Here is a 16,986-nt window from a genome sequence, read left to right on the forward strand (position 1 = left end):
TGAGGACTTGAAGAGATAATATAGAAAAGGGAGCCAAAATGAACTCGGTCACTGGGAATTGTGTTTCTGCCTGTGTTTCTGCTTGTGTTTCTGTTCTGTGAATTGTCTGCCTTTACCCACTGGGTAAGATGCTGAATTTAAGGGCTTCATAAAATAAGTTTTCTAAAACAGAGCTGCTTAAATGTAAGTCACCCATTTGCCAATTGGAATCAAGCAGAGCGTTGAATATCTTTCGCTCAGGGTTTATTTGGTGGAGGCACAGACAGGGTTAAAGCTGGGAGTGGGACTTAGGCAGTTTCTAGAGAGGCTATTGCATAGCTTTTCCTAATCCTACACCTGCAGCATATTAGAGAGAGTGGGGTTAGTCAATCATGTACTGTTATTTTTACTTATGGTTGGGCAGTCCATGCCTGTAGGGGGTTCAAAACCTTCTTCCAAGCACTCTCCGGTTACGCTGTCACATGGGCCTCCCCCACAATTGCACACTGTGGGAAACAAAAACAAGAGGTTAGGGCTTTGTTTCTTAAAATGCTTAAAATATGGCAACGTTTTCCTGGTTTCTAGAAATACTGGCTATCAGTATACAGTTCTTCCAAAGGGAAGTAATTATATTCTTCCTTACCACCATGTAGAATCCATGAACTAGAGATTATTCCCCTCACCCGGTAAAGCCCAGCCTGGTGAGATTTTCAAAGGTGGCCCTGGGGCAAAAGTAAATCTGAATTTTCTAGGACTCTTTTCCCCACTTTCTGGGATGCTGACATGACTGTGCAATTGCTTCAGTCCAAAAAGATCCTGGTAAATTTCACAAAGTACAAAACGATCCTGGAACCCATCATTCAGCTGGAATCTGAGAGCCCTCCTTTCATCGCAGACTGATTCTCCAGTTTAATCCAACTCCAGGGTTGATCATTGCCAGGTGTGAGGGAGGAGCAGCCCAGAGGGAGGGAGGGAGGAGGCTCAAGAGCGATTCTTGGCTCCCACAGTGCTTGACCCTTGGCAAGTCTGACTCCAAACCTCCATCAGTGGGATGGCTAGGAATAATGTCGTGGAAAGAATTAGGAGCATATTTACATGAATTTAGAAGACCTGAGAGCCCACTATTAATCTACTGATGATTTTCGAAAACGCCTTTTGGAAAAAAAACAAAAGCAAAACCCTAATCTCATCAGGCTGTTCATTTTCCACTGAGTTGCTCAGTAGGAATCAATTTGTAATATTTGAAAAGGATTTCCTAAGCTATCTATGCTGGCAATAAGCTGGAATAGTGTTGTAAATTCTCCCCCACCTCTTAACTGTCTTTACAGAATAATCATAAAAAATTAGCTTCAAGGGGGAACATGCATTTATTACATTTCAGCTGTTTAATGTTCCACAAAATGTAGATTTGTTAAACAATTCAGCAAGATCATGCTTTGCTGCTTCTAACATCACCATCTTTTCTAAGAGTGATCTGCATCTATGTAGTTTAACAGAAGTCTGAAAAAATCTTTTGAGAATCAGAACATCAATGTCTAAGGCTTGGATTTTGCCAACATCCTTTCTGATGCCTGCTTTCTCTCTTTAGTCTGACTGGACACAGAACTCCTCTCTTGCTTCTGTCATTTCTGGTTTCATGCCTCTGTGCACCTCGCTTTCTTATAGACACGTTTACTTTTACTGTGAGTGCTGCAGATCATATGTGTCTTCTTCTCAACTTTAGACTTTTCTTAAAATCTTTGCAGGTGGGAATCTGTTTCGGTAAGGGGATTCTAGAAGAAGCACGCCACAAGAGCACAAGGCCTGTGCCTCGCCCTCTTTCCTCTCAAAGTCACAGAGTAAGAAATACTCTCAACCTTCCTTTGTTCCTAAAGGAAGTCAATTCACTTTTATTTCTGAAGAGTTTCACTCTATGCAGCAAATTGATTAGAGAAATCATGAACGAAATTTGTGCATTTCAGTCTAACTGCAGTTTAAGCAGGAAGATTTCTTATACTATATCTGCAATATTTACTCTGACAATTTGAGGAACTTGGGGGATGACTAAACTGTACCCTTGGCTTGCTAATCTGTTTCACTAAGAAGTCAGTTTTACTTCTTAAAGCTATGTCCAGCTTCCAGAATAAGAAAACTGATGTAAATCTTGTAACTTTTCATTCAGAATTCTGGTGATAGGTAATCCATGAAAGTCTGACTTACTCCTTTGATAAAAATTGGAAGAATATAAGGCAAAAGTTCACTTGTGTGAGTGTCTCATGGTTTAATCTACCCATGAGCTAAGGTACACCAGTAGCCTTGATAATATCTACCCTGGTGAGTATGGGATGCACATTCCTAAGAGTGCACAGTGTCCTGGAAAAGTGACAGTGGGACACTTGCAATATTTTCCCAACATCGATCCATCTGAATTCGGTGTATGTGCTGTACCTGCGCAGTTCTTGGCGACCCTGGCATCCCCATAGTAGCCAGGGGCACAGCGTTCACACTTGAATCCCGTGGTGTTGCGTAGGCAATTCCTACACTGGCCGGTGACCTCGTCACAATCTTCAAAGATCAGGTTGGGATCTGAATTTCCACTGCAGTCACATTTCTTACAGGTGCTTCCCATCAGCAAGGGGTTTCCATAGTAACCCGGGGCACATCTAGAGGAGAAATCACAGGTTAAAAATTTAGCAGCCATAGTTTTTCTTGTCTTTTATCTTCTTTCCTACCTAGAAGACAGTGTAGTGAATATATGTGGATTGCTCGCCTGGAATTCATTCCCTTTATCGCAGCTTCTTAATAGGACCAGACTTTGTTTTTAAGGAACCATTCTTCTCTTCCCTATTGGATTGAAGCCCATTTAGTATAATCAGACCCCCAGATGCAGGAATGTCCAGATATGATCAGTGTGTGGGCATTTTTCATCACCCTAATGATTGGGGTGCATGGCTGGTATATGACCGAATGGTATAAGATATGCTAAATGTACTGCAAGAGATGTACCACTGGGGCACAGCTAAGAATTATCCTGGCCAAAATGTTAATAATACCTTTATTGAGAAACACTGGTATAAATCACCATCTGCCTTGCCATAACGAATTGTTCGGATAACCTAAACCTGAGCCAGTTAGTGCCTGGCATTGTGTTGGCCAAGACAAGTTGGCTCAGGAGTGATCTAGTCGGAGTATTACAGCTCAGGGCTTTTAGCTGAGGGTTGTGGGAAGGCATTCTCTCTATCCACAGGTGAACATAGAGGCAGGTAGCACTCAGCTGGCAGCCATCTTGTGATGGCAGGAAGGCAATGTGAAGATAAAGCAGAGAGCAGGGCTGAGAGTACCACACATAAATGAAATTGGAGCCCAGATGGCCATTTTTGTGGGCATTTTAGGTATGTAAGCCTATAGAGACCAGGCACCTAACTGCATTCGTTGTGAGGGCAGAGCTAGTGCCTATGGTCATGCCAGCGGGGCCCTTAAGGACAGACCCCAGCTCAGTTGGAGAGTAGAGGCCAAAATCCATCTAGCCTTTGCTGGCCTTGCCAAGCTGTGCCCTCTGGGCGGAGCTGCTTCTACTCAGAAGAAGAAATGCCTTCTCTACTTTTCCCAAAGGTGCCTCACGGGCCAGCAGAGGAGGCCCTGTTTGTGAGTAGTGGGACTGCAGGCTCCATCCAAGGGGTAGCTGCTACTCAGCTCCTGTCAGCTGTTTCTAGATTGTAGCCTTGAGGGAACTGTGTTGCTAGATCTTTCTATTTTTAAAGAGAAAAGCTGAAGTGTGGATTTTTATGTGAACATACAATTTTGAAAGTTTGGCTCAAACTTTGTAAGAATACCGTATGAGCCAAACTACACGTTTTCTGGCTGGCCATAGGCTGCTCTTTGCTGTGACCTTAAACTAGTGTCAAGACTGGCTAACTGGGGCTGAAGATGCTTTGGGAGTGGCTGGAAAGAATGTGTGGTCACCCCTTCATGGAGCTGAAGGTCAGGTGCAGGAGTGGGTTCTGATGTGAGCGAGAAAAAGAAAGGAGCAGATGGAGGTATCTGTGATGAAAGCAGAGGTGGGGGAAGCCGGTGTTGGCTCCAGATGCAGGGTGGATTGCGGGCTGGAATGGGGAGACCAGGCTGGGGTGTGGAGAGCCTGGGCTGGGCGTTGGCTTTGGAGAGGAGAGCGGGGGAGGACTTTCCAAGGAAATCAGGAAGACCTGGCCAATAATAACAAGACACTACCTTTTTAAAAGGCTTTCATGATTCAAAACATTTGAAAAACAGAGAAAGGAAAAAAAAAATCACCTGTAATCCTACGATCCTAACAAAATCACTGTCCGATATTTTGCACATATTCTTCCAAGCTTTATGTCTCAGTTTTTTGGTGTAGTTGTAATGATGGCGTACGTTCAATCTTTATGCCCTTTACTTGCACCGTACCTCATGGTTTCACCGAGGTGAGTTTAGTTACCGCACACACCCGGGAGGTAGGCCACACAGGCCTGGCATTCTGAGGCTGAGAGGCTACTTTGCTTTTCCAGGCTCATATAGCAAGGAATTCACAGCACAAGACCCAGACCTTCTGACCCTGATGTTCTTTCCTTCACTCCACCCTGGACCACACTGCTGCTGCTATAAGTGGATGAATGAATTCACCCAACAGAGGGACAATTCATGTCTATTTTATGTAAGGCGTGGAGAGACAGGAAGAGGAAAAACACACAGCCCGTGCCCTGAAAGAACAGGAAACAAATCGAGCATAATTATGCATAAAATCATAAACTCTAGAAATCAAGGTCTACGAAAAAGATAAGAATGAATGCAAGCGCCACACAACCCACAGAGCGACACCCCCCTAAGAGGAAATGTTCAGTAAGTTTTGTTATTCATACTCATGTCTTTGCACCTTTGATTTACAGGTTCTCTGGTTCCCAAGCCAGCACAAATCATCCCTCTTTGGAACACATGGCTGGATTGAATTTCTATCCTTTGCTGCAGTTCACCAGAGAGTATTAGACTCTTGGTCCCACTGAAATGGGACTCAGACCTGGCACCTCAATGTACCGTAGGGAATCGTGAGCTCTGGGTGTGGGACCTTGCCCAAGCTCACAGAAGTCAGATGACACTGACTTTCTTTTCTCTGTTGAATTCCATTGTATTTGATCTCCATAGGTTGTCTCTTGGTCTTCCACGAGAGAAAAACCGAATTCTCTGTTCTGTAAGTCAGAAGCTCAATCACAGTGGAAACCTACTTTGAGTTTCAAGAACATCTTTTGGTGGTAGGTTCAGATGCAATTCTGAAGTCATAGTCCAAACTTTAACCCTACAGATTTTATAGAATAGTCATGCAAAGGTTTCTTCCTATAGCACTCTACAACCCCTTACTTTCATAGACAAGGAAACTGGAGTGTGGAGAAGCTAAATAATTTGTTCATTACTGCAGGGCTCAACCCTATGATGGGACTCCAAGCGTAATACCCTTTCCCCCCACAAGTCTGATATTAAATGAATTAGCTAATTGATTAGCAATTATAATAATTGAATAATCAAATGCTATCAATGCATCCAATTCCTGCCCTCAAATAACAAATAACAAAGGTTCAAAAGGACCAGCAATTGGAATTAGAGTCAGCACTGGAGCCTTGTACCCCGTAGTCTGGTTCTATTTTTTTTTTCTCCCATAATCTCATTTCTAGCTTTATTAATGACTTGATTCACTCATGGAAAATGGGCTGATACATTTACAGTGTAAATGAGAGAACAGTGGCATATGAACATTGTCATTTCAGTTAGTGATCACAGTATTTAGGCAAAATAGAAAACAAAGAAATATGTTTTAGGAGAAAAAAAAAAAGACTTTGACCAAGACCTATTGTGTTGGGAATTTTTGGAGCTCTTTTTCTCTCCTCTCCTCTTTCTCCTTTGCTTCTCTTACTAGGGCCATACAACTGTCACTGAATACCTTTACCAAGTGTGCCAAACTCCCAGGTGGCACAGTAGTCTTTCTGGGAGGGATGCCATTCTATAGCTGTCATTGGTATTAAATTAAATGCTGAAAAAAAAAAAGAGCCCGTTACATAGTAGATGCCATATAAATGCTTTCTACTTCTCTATGAAACATTGATAAACAAGGCTAGGAAAATGTAAGTAACCCACTCAAGGTCACAGGATAAGAATCCAGAAGTGGAGTAAGGTAGAGAGGAGGGAGTCATAGAAGAATTCTATGTAGATAACAGAGGGTGAGTTTGAAAAAACATAGTGCCTGCAGAAAGAATAAGACTAAACCCTGGAATCCCAAACTCAATAAATGCTGGCTTTCTTTTCTTTCTCCTCTTCTTTATTCTTCTTCTCTCTTTTTTTTTAAAGTTTATTTATTGGGGCACCTGGGTGGCTCAATCAGTTAAGTGTCCGACTTTGGCTCAGGTCATGATCTTGAGGTTCGTGAGTTTGAGCCCTGTGTCAGGCTCTGTGCTGACAGCTCAAAGCTTGGAGCCTGCTTCAGATTCTGTGTCTCCTTGTCTCTCTGCCCCTCCCCTAGTCATGCTTTGTCTGTCTGTCTCTCTCTCTCCAAAATAAATCAACTTATTTTTAACTTAAAAATAAGTTGATTTATTTTGGGGGGCAGGGGGAGAGAGGGAGAGAGAGAATCCCAAGCAGGCTCTATGCTGACAGGCTCTGTGCCAGACTCAATCTCATGAACAATGAGATCATGACTTTAGCAGAGATCGAGAGTCAGACACTTAATTGAATGAGCTATCCGGGCACCCTTATTCTTCCTTTTTATCATCAAGGCCATTATCAGCATCATCACTGTCATCATTATTATATCTGTTGATACTATATTCAGCCTCTCCTGTTAGGGCTCTAGGGTCCCCTTGGATTTGCTTGAATTTGGTCCATTCTTCTCTCCTGATCCTTAAGCAATAAGATCCACATGATAAGTCCTCATACTATCTTAGTATGTCTCTCACTCCACTGCAAAATTGAATGGATGAAGGAATACAATTAAAGCTACCATGGGGGACAATGTGGAATACTGAGGTATTGGGATCATCTACATTTTTTTAAGTTTACTAATTGATTTTTAGAGATAGAAAGTGCATGAGCAGGGGAGGGGCAGAGAGAGAGAGGGAGAGAGGGAATCCCGAGCAGGTTTTAGTGCAAAACCTGACTTGGGGTTTGATCTCGAGAACACACATAACCTGAGCCAAAATCCAGAGTCGGACGCTTAATCACGTGAGCCACCCAGGTGGCCCATACCTGAAAACTTGGGATTGTGGCCCATACCTGAAAACTTGGGATTGAACATCAAGGCTCTTGGGTTTTGTTTTGGGTTTACCACTAACCAATTGTGGGACCTCGGACTAGGTCTCAAGGCTCTGTGTCTCAGGCTTCTCGTCTTTTCAAATGTACTATATAGAGCAGAGGGAAAGTCACACTGGGATGAAAATGAAAATTGCAAAATTGCTGGCTATGAGGCTTGCACATTTTATACTCATTTGCATCACATGGTAACTTCCATTTGCAACCTCTCTTCAGCCAGAGGGCAGTGTCTTAACTCACTCAATTCTGTGTTACCCTCTTCCATTTTCCTGGCACGAGGAAGAGTAGGAGATCAAACAGGACATGAAATGACTCACTCTCATCACTACAGGTGCCTTTTTAAAGGAACATTAAAAGTACCGGTATTGTTTTTTCATTTTAAAACAAAAGGTATTACTTAAACAAATATAACTGAGTGCCTACAACGTTCCAGATACTGTGATGGGGGAAGAGTCGTAGAGAAATGAATGAGATGCCACTTCTGCTGAGAAGCTCATAGTTTAATAGTAGAGACTGAAAAAGAAAACCCAAATGTGTGATTTCGAGCATGTGGCTTATCTTCTCTGTGTCTTACTTTCTCCCTCTATAAATAAGGATGAAAACGGTATCTTCTAGGATTTTTTTTTAGGTTTAAGTGTGTCATTGTATGCAAAGTGCTTACAACACTTTCTGGCACACAATAAGCATTCAATAAATGTATTATTTTTATCGTCACAGTCGTCATCTAAATGCAACACAATGTGGTGAGCTCTACAGTTGGTCTGGTGGATTTGGGGAGCAGCGGCTCCCACAGGTGGAAGTTAAAGTGTGAGGTGGGAGGAAGACGTTGGGAAAGAGCCAGCCCGGGGCCAGGGCAGGCTTAAAACATGGACCTCATTGTAAAAACAAGTGTATTAGAGCTGTGTTGCATGGTACAGTAAGAGGTTCGTGTTTTATGCTTTGGACCAATGTTTCTCAAACTTAAATGCAGTGTGGGTCCCTGTGGAAGGCAAAAGATTTTCCCAGAATACCTCTGCTAGTGTTCATTTAAGTTATGTTTAAATCTTTAAATAGTTCAAACATAATACAAGGTAGAGAAACTCCTTATAACTATGGCTCTTATACATCTTAAAAACCAAAATAAATTTTACGATAAAACACAAACTATGAAACCAATTAACCAAGACGATGGATGGTGTTGTCTTGTTGCAGCTGAATGGCTCCTTGCAACATGGCGTGACAGAGGATTGTGTGAGCTCAACATCTATGCCCTGCCATGTGTTATGTGACGGCTCAGTTTGTTTTGATGTCATGCCATTTGGCCTCCAATTGTCTGTCATGTGTCACTGACACACCCCCGGCTGTTATTTTCTCCTCAGCTCTGAGGCAGATTTCCCTTTATTACAAAGTGGTTCTACAGAAAGTCCAGAACATGTTTCGAGTAACTTTTTCCTCGAGATTATCACGGAAATTAAACACCGAATTAAGAAAATATTCACTGAGTCCTCATGAACCCCACAAATATTTCTGAGGACACCAGGGGTTCTTGAGCTATAGTTTGAGAAACAGTGTTTTATATAATGCAGGTGTGGGATAAGAGGTGGGGCAGTAGTTCGCAGGCAGTGAGAGGATTGGCATGAGAACCCAGCAGAGTCAAAAAAAATAGGTATCCAGGCCTCACCCATACAGGTTCTTTTTCTGTGGGGCATGGATGGGATTTGGGGATGGAATCCAAGGTTTCCAGGGGATCTTATATACAGTCACATTTGAAAACCATCCCTTGATTAAATGATCTCTAAGTACAGAAACACCTAGTGTTTGAAATAGATAGACATCCATACAAGTCAGCAGCATATTTTGAAAACGCCTCGTGGTTAGGTCCAAGTTCATAAATACATTGAAAATATAGATTAGATGAAGCTAAACTGGGACAATTTAACAACTTGACTGTTAAACTCAAAACAAAACACCCCCCTCAGTCCCAGGGTCAAACACAAAGCCAAAGCAGTGAAGACTTCTCCCTTCCCAATGACCCAGCCCTCTCTGTGGGAAAGAGATCACTCCTTCCACTGCCCTCTTGAGGAGCCTTTGCTTGTCCTTCTATTTGGCATTTCCTTTCTTCTGCCTTGTGATGAATGGTGTTTGGGTTTGTCTCCTGCTCTAGCCTTGATTTTCACTGAGGACAAGAGACCATGTCTTGCTTGTTATCACGTCCCTGTCCCATCCACCAATCTGCTGTATGGTTGCTTCCATTTTGAGGAAGAGTCCCCCGGATTTTTGGTGTAAAAAGTCAATTTTGGTGTAAAAGGCCTGCATCCACTCTCCTTAAAAGAGCAGGGTGTAAGGAAAGGTGGACAGGAGAGAGGAGGCAAAACAGAGAAAGTTGCTCAGAGTGATTGTCCCCCAATGCAGATGAAAGGCCTTTGAAGGGGCACTTATTTCCAGCACATTTGTTGCTGCAGCCTCCTGTTAAAGGGAAGCAGGTTAACTGTGCTTCTCCTGAATATCAGAGACTCATCTAATTCATTAATTGTCAAAGTTTAATGTAGGAGACCTTTGGGGCACCTGTGTGGCTCAGTTGGTTAAGCGTTTGACTCTTTATTTCAGCTCTGGTCATGATCTCATGATTTGTGAGATCGATTGAGCTCTGTGTTGGGCTCTGCAGCCTGCTTGGGATTCTCTCTCTCTCTGCCCCTACCCCTCTCATATGTGCTTTCAGTGTCTCTCTGAAAATAAATAAATAAATAAACTAAAAAAATAAAATAAAGTGGAAGACCTTACAAAGACAATTGGGAAAAACAGTATTGGCATAGAGAAAGAATCCAGATTTGTAAGCCAAACTGTGCGGGTCCTGGTGCCCCCACTTAGCAGTGTTGTGACTTTAGACCGGGCCTATCACCTCCCTTAGCCTCAGTTTCCTCATCTGCAGAATGACAAAATAGCACCTGCTCTCAGGGTGGTTGTGAGGCTAAGAGGTGAAGAATGTAAAGCAAGGACACAGTGGACAATCAACAAAGGGCACTTACCTAGTTCAAATCTATCATTTCTGGCTAAGGAAACTGAGATTCAGGAGAATGAGCCAGCTTGTTCCCAGGCACACATTATGCTGGTGGGGGAAACTGGACAATGGCCACCATGACTCCTACAGTCACCAGGTAATTTTTATTGAGCATCTCTTAAGTGCCATGTCCCATACCAATAACGTCACAGTATCACCTCACAACAGTCCTAGGAGGTGGACATTTTCATTTTCTCCATTCTGGAGATGTGGAAATGGACACTTAGAGCTCAAATAACTCCCTCAGGAGGATCCCAAAGGGCTCGCGCTGAGAGACAAACTCAGCCAGGCCAAAGCTACATCTCCTCAATATTTGACAACTAGTGCTCTCTCCTTGATCCAACCATTCCAGATCCAGGAGAGGCACCGGATCTAACCAAGACTTACAGGTCCAGGAGCCTCCAATGTGCATCGGGAGACTTATCATCTACACTCCTACTTCTGAGGAGGGCATGCTGTCCTGTCCATGCAGGCCCCCTACCCTGGCTGACAGAACCTCTATCTGCACCCCTGTGCAACTTTGCAGGACCGAGCCCTGAGGCACAGAGATTTCTTCACTTCTGGGAGGGCTTGCATTTGGTCAGCATGGCTCTATTTAAGGCCATCCCAGGGGCCAGCGAACACCCATTAGCTGGTAATACTGCTCGATCTCTGTCAGACTAAACAGAGTTTTACCTCAGACACTGAGGGGACAAAGTTCCATCCCTGGCTGATTAACAGTCCTCTCTGAGCCAGAAAGTGAGCAAACCAAACCAGGTGCCTCATATTCCCGAACCCCTAAGTAAGAAAATACGGAGTGTGTCACAAACATTAATTAACCAAATGTCTATTTGTTCCTCCCGAGGTATAAAATCCACATGCGCCATCAGCTTTGACTTTCCATCTTCCCTCGTAGCAAAAAAGAGAAAAAATACCTTTAAAAAGTCTTCAGTAAGAGGATTAGCTATGATTTGTACATTTAATAATCATAATAGTAATGCCCTCCAAGTATAGAGATTTTCTCTGCACTGTAGACACTGTGGCTTTTTAAAAAGAATTCCGGAACTACTCTTTGAGATGTAGAAGGTGATTTCTTAGGAAGTAAGATGGTTTATCATTTAAGGTTTACATTTTGAGTCCTGGGCTGGTTTGTGAACTGTACTCAGGGCAGTCGGAGCACGCTGCTGGGAGGTGAGCATGTGCCGATGTTGGACCAGAGGTTTGAGAGGTACCCTGTCCTTCCCTCCCACATCATCTTGCTGCCTAAAGACAATGGGGAGGCTGACATTAATAACATTTCTTTTTTTTTTTTTTTTATTTGAAAGAGAGCACGAGAGGGGCAGAGAGAGAGAAAGGGGGAGAGAGAGAGAGAGAGAGAGAGAGAGAGAGAGAGAGAGAGAGAGAGAATCTTAAGCAGGCTTCATGCTCAGTGCAGAGCCTGACTCAGGGTTCAATCCCACGACCCTGGGATCATGACCTGAGCTGAAATCAAGAGTTGGACGCTCAACAGACTGAACCACCCAGACCCCCCCGGCATTTCTCTTAAAAATAAGAAGCCCTCTCTGTAACACTCTTTTAGCAAAAATCATTTTATTTGAGAAAACTGAGTAGCCTCCAGGTGGGGAGAAGGGGAAATGTCTTGCCAGGAAACCATGCAGTGGGACGCCTCACAACTTTAGTCACCAAAGTCCTTCTTATTTAAGCAAAGCCAAGAGCAACTTAAAAAAAAGAGTGTTAGATGTCAATACCAACAGGGATTCAGAAAATCCGAACTCTCACGAAATTTGTTTACTTTTCAGGGAAGGAGACGGTGTAAAGAATAGACTAAAAAGTTCATGCTTTTTCAGTGTATTGCTTTACTGACAGAGGATTCACTTTTTTTTTTTTCCTACTGAGGAAAAAGCCTCTCTATTAACACTGCTGATTCTCAATGATGAAGAGAGAGGAGTGTTACCAAAACCATCTAAAGAATCTTTTCAAAATATAGATACTACTTTTCCTCTCCACCTGACCATTTATCCTGAGATGTGGTCCTGATCTGGACCCTTAGGGAGCATTTTTTTTTTAAGTTTATTTATTTTGAGAGTGACAGAGAGAGCACGAGCGTGGGAGGGGCAGAGAGAGAGGGAGAAAGGAAGAATCCCAAGGAGGCTCCACACTGTCAGCACAGAGCCAGACTCAGGCTCATATCCACAAACTGTGAGATCATGACCTGAGCCGAAATGAAGAGTCAGACACTTAACTGACTGAGCCACCCAGGCTCTCCTAGGGAGCATATTATTATAGCTCTATCTGGGGCATCCCCCAGGAGTTCTGAAATGCGATCCCTCACTCCCTCCTCTTAAGACGCTCTGGCAGAGCTGATGAGTGCCAAAACAGAAAGTTTCCTTTGACCCACACAGAAAACAGTGAATTTTATTAGCCTACCTTTCACAGTTAGGTCCAGCATAGTTTTCTTTACAAATACACCTAACGGCTCCATTTTTTCTATAGCAGGATTCTGCAAAACTAGAAATACAAGAGAATATTAGAAGTTGATTCCATACATCACTGAAAAGATTGTCTTAACTTTTAATTAGGTTATCTCTACTTTGGTCCAGTCAAATTCTAATGGGTGTGGTCATTTGTTTTATTTAAGTCAAATCTTCCTTTCAGGAAAATTTAGACCAGCAGTCCAGACAGAAAAATGCCAAGATGCCCATCCATTGGTGAGACCATTTCCCAGATCCACTTACTTCCACTTACTTATTTTGCCATAGAAGCACTTAATTATTTTTACTTGAAGCAGTGGGAATTTCCAGAATATATATATATATATATATATATATATATATATATATATATATATATATAATGCAAGTCTCAAACACATATTCTAAAGCCAAAAATAAAATAATCAAGTTATTTTATGATATTTACGAGAATTTCTTGTTATTCTCAGCATTTTCTGTGTATACATTTGAAAGTTGTTCCCTTTTTTCTGCACTAGATCTCTTCAGTTCTTCAGGGTCATGAACCACTTCTAAACTATACTCTATAATCTCCACTGAACCTTCTTTTCTTCATTGCATACCTTAAAGATTGAGAATTAAGGGGGCAGGGACCGGCTGTTTTGATCAAAGTCAAAAAGCAACTACACAAGTAATAAATAGGACCCACAGGAAAAGGATTCGTGTCCATAGAAATCCTTCTCTCGATTACTATTTTTGTTTGCTTGTTTGTTTATTTGTTTTTTAGATAATACAAATTAGGACACAGGACAGAAAAGCAATAAACATATTGCTCAACTCTTAAGGCGGGGGAAATAGAATATAACTCACCACGTGTTTGGAAAATTTTACATTGACACATGAATCCATCCATCTGAGGGGGGTGTGAAAAATTTTAAAGACTTCTAAATTAATTTTGGCTTAGGTACTGTGCTATCAATGGCGTGTGACCTGCTGTTCTCACATTCCTGCATGCATTAGCAATTTTACCCTAATGGTCTTTGGAGGAAAGCAAATGGATGTGTTTGCTTTGTTTGAAGACATTTATAAAATCAGTCAGAAAACAATATACACTTGTCAGTGAAAGGCAACATCCACAATTTATTTTTTCTGTCAGTTTGGCTAAAAACATTTCAATAAAATTACATTTCTTTGGCTTTTATTCTTCATTTTGCTTGTTCTTATTTTTCGGCCTACTTCAAAAAACACTGTCAGTCAAGAGTCCAGAGCATGGACAAACCCTCACGCATGTTTCTTTGAAGATATCACCCTTCCCCCCACCCCCTGCCCCCAGCAGCTTGCCCATGGCTTGAAGGACTGAAGCATCTGCCGGTGTCTGGAGTCGTCTGCCTTTAGCTAATGTCCTGCTGTTTCAAACAGATGACATTTTCCTTAATTGGAGCCATTACCGTGGCTACTGGTAGACGGCAGGGGTGGGCGGGGGGGGGGGGGGGGGGGTGGTGTCTGGCCAACTCAAAAATAAATAAATGAACTCTGTGCAAATGGTCCCTGGGAATAGCTGCATGACCATTGGTCTCAGTGGAGGGAGACTCAGAGGCAGTCACCAGCCACTAAGTTCCTTTTTTGTTGTTTTTTATCAGCATTAATTGTTTATATTTTTCTTAGGGTAAAGTCTGTTTCTGGCTAGGGAAATGAAAACACTGAGCCGTTCTCAGCCCACATTAACAACCATGGCGCCCTCTCCAAGTGGAAGGGAGCCTTTGTCCTTGGAAACCTTTATGAAACCCTAAAGAAAAATAGATTCAGCACTATTTGTTTACTTACCTCCCCTGAGCATAATTTCTTTGCTTTCTGATGTGGCTATTGTAACTGGAAATCCAAATCCTGGTCTGGAGGCTCAATTAGAAGATCTTGCAAAGTGTAATTTGGATTCTATTAGGTGACTTTTTGAGCTCAAATAAAAGTTCTGGCACTTTAATTTTTATAGAAAGTAGCAATATGAATTTTTTTAAAAAGCTAAAAGGGGCAGTGGATATTCAATTTTTGATGAGATATTTGACTAGTATCCGAGATTAGTTAACTAAATCTCTAGTAAGGCCATATCAAAGGCTAGAACCATATAGGATCCAGGCAAATTTGTCCTCCTGTGACCACAGATTACCCCCCTCCAGCCCTCAATCCCCACCTCCCTGTTTGTAGTCAGTTTTCCCGCACAAGGGATCCAGGAAGTTGAATTGTTGCCACCTCAGAGAAAGCAAGTCTCCCACAATTTCCCCACACCTTCACACAATGTCTTTACTTATATGGGGGTGGGGGAGGATATAATTTTGCTTTTGGGCTGATTTTCAGCAGGCTTTTCAACTTCAATGGTGTGCTTTAGAGGTCTCAGTTTTCATATCTGTGAATGTGTACCTAACTGCTGGGTACATTCCCTAAGCTAGTCAATTGCTCTTTGAACCCGGCTCTGCTCACACATCCAAAGAACATGTATGGAAATGGTGATTCGATAGCAACTGTTTCCTCCTCCAAGACAGGAAGCTCATCACCCAATTGGCACGTTCTGCTTTATTTACTTGAAAGAGCCTTTGGGATAGCTTCCTGGTCAGCTGAAATACAGATAACCTGGCTCAAATGGTAAATGGTCATTTGCTTCAGGAGCTTCAAAATGTTGCTGTATCTTTTTTTAAATACGTATTTTGAGAGAGAGAGAAAGAGAGAGAGTGGGCACAAGAAGGAAAGGGGTAGGGGCAGAGAGAAAGGGAGAAAGCGCCCCAACTCAGCAAGGATCCCTGCTCAGCAAGGATCCCTAACCCGGGGCTCTATCTCCTGCCCATGAGATCACAATCCTGAGATCATGATGGGAACTGAAATCAAGAGTTGGACGCTCAACCAACTGAGCCACCCAGGCACCCCAAAACGCTGCTGTATTCTGACCTATTTTAATGAAGGCAGGACTTTTTGACTGTTTTGTGTACCGCTGTGACCAGCGGCTAGTAGTACATGAGTGGCATGTAATAAATAAGTGTGTGATAAATATTTGTTGATTGGATATAGACAAACTTCTCAGCCCATCAGTCCTTTGGAATGAAGTTCCAAAAGTCTCTTATCTCAAGACATTAATGTCATAATTTAGATAAGAAAGTCTCGTCATGTGAATAGGGCAAAGAGTGCAAAAGTCAGATAATACAATTTAGAGGAACCACTTGGGATTGCCTTTCTAATTAATCTTTTAGTTTCTAAGGAAACTGCAGCTCAGAGCTTACAAACCTGTTTTCAGCAGATGAGGCTACATAGATCTTTGTTTACATGGAACAATGAGGGGAATCTGTTATTGCAAAGTTGGAGATCGGTGTGTTTAACGAAATAACTACAGCTTGGCAAGAGAGCAGGATGCTGAAACAGCTCATCAGATATGGTTAAGACTAATGTTTGGGAGCAGAATATTAATGAACAATTAAGGAATATGAGACAAAGGGAGCTCATAAATCAGGACACACTTGGGTGAAAATAACAGAACATTTAATGTTTGAGGTTTCTACTCTCCCTCTCAGTACTATCCATTCTGCACACATTAGTGATACCATGGGACATGAAAAATCACAAAGTAAGGCTTGAAGTAGGTTAGTGGTTTCTAAGGAAAAATGGGGCTGTAAAACATCTGACTTCTTCACTGACTGTCAGACTCATCAGAGGATTCGAACAAATCACAAGCTTTTAGGTGAAATGTTAGTTGATGTTGGTGTTCAATTAAGAAAAAAATTAAGAAAAAAATGTCATCTTTTTTCTCTTTATAAGAAAGTGTGTGTGTGTGTGTGTGTGTGTGTGTGTGTCAGACATTCAGGCCTTTTTAAGAGTTATTTTATATGCATTGTTTAATTTAATCTTTACAACATCTATCAGCTAACTATTATATCTAAACAGTTAGAACATTGCCTGGCACAGAGTGAGCAAAATGTTAGTGTTAAAAAAAAGTACAAAGTATGTGTTCAATAAAGCCAACAGCTAACATACAGCTTTCTGTATGTAAAACACCAACTCAAATGTTCCACATGTGTTATCCTTGTCCAACTCTATGAGGCAGATCCTTACACCAACTGAGGAAAAAATAAATGAGATCAGAGCAGATAAAAGGAATCAATGAATGGAGCCATGATCTGAATCTAGTCTCTGACCCTAAATCCCATGGAAAGTGAGACAGAGGGAGAAAGTACCTTGCCTGAGATCCCACAGTTATTTTGTGCCAAAAGAGGGATA

General features: G+C 42.1%; 1 protein-coding gene across 2 annotated transcripts in view; it reads right to left on the reverse strand.

Annotated features, from left to right (window-relative positions):
• LAMA4 (laminin subunit alpha 4) overlaps positions 1–16,986 on the reverse strand; it is a 143,530-nt gene that overhangs the window by 80,064 nt on the left and 46,480 nt on the right. The window contains exons 4-6 of one of the 2 annotated variants that reach the window (XM_060616434.3): positions 12,710–12,790; positions 2,407–2,621; positions 390–485 (exon numbers count right to left, since the gene is read on the reverse strand). In XM_060616434.3, coding sequence (XP_060472417.3) covers positions 390–485; positions 2,407–2,621; positions 12,710–12,790 — 392 coding nt within the window. The remainder of the gene's footprint in view (positions 1–389; positions 486–2,406; positions 2,622–12,709; positions 12,791–16,986) is intronic. The other variant, XM_060616436.3, reaches the window with a different exon arrangement.

This window comes from Panthera onca, chromosome B2 (genome assembly GCF_046562875.1).
Source record: "Panthera onca isolate mPanOnc1 chromosome B2, mPanOnc1 haplotype 2, whole genome shotgun sequence".
NCBI classification, from domain to species: Eukaryota; Metazoa; Chordata; class Mammalia; order Carnivora; family Felidae; genus Panthera; species Panthera onca.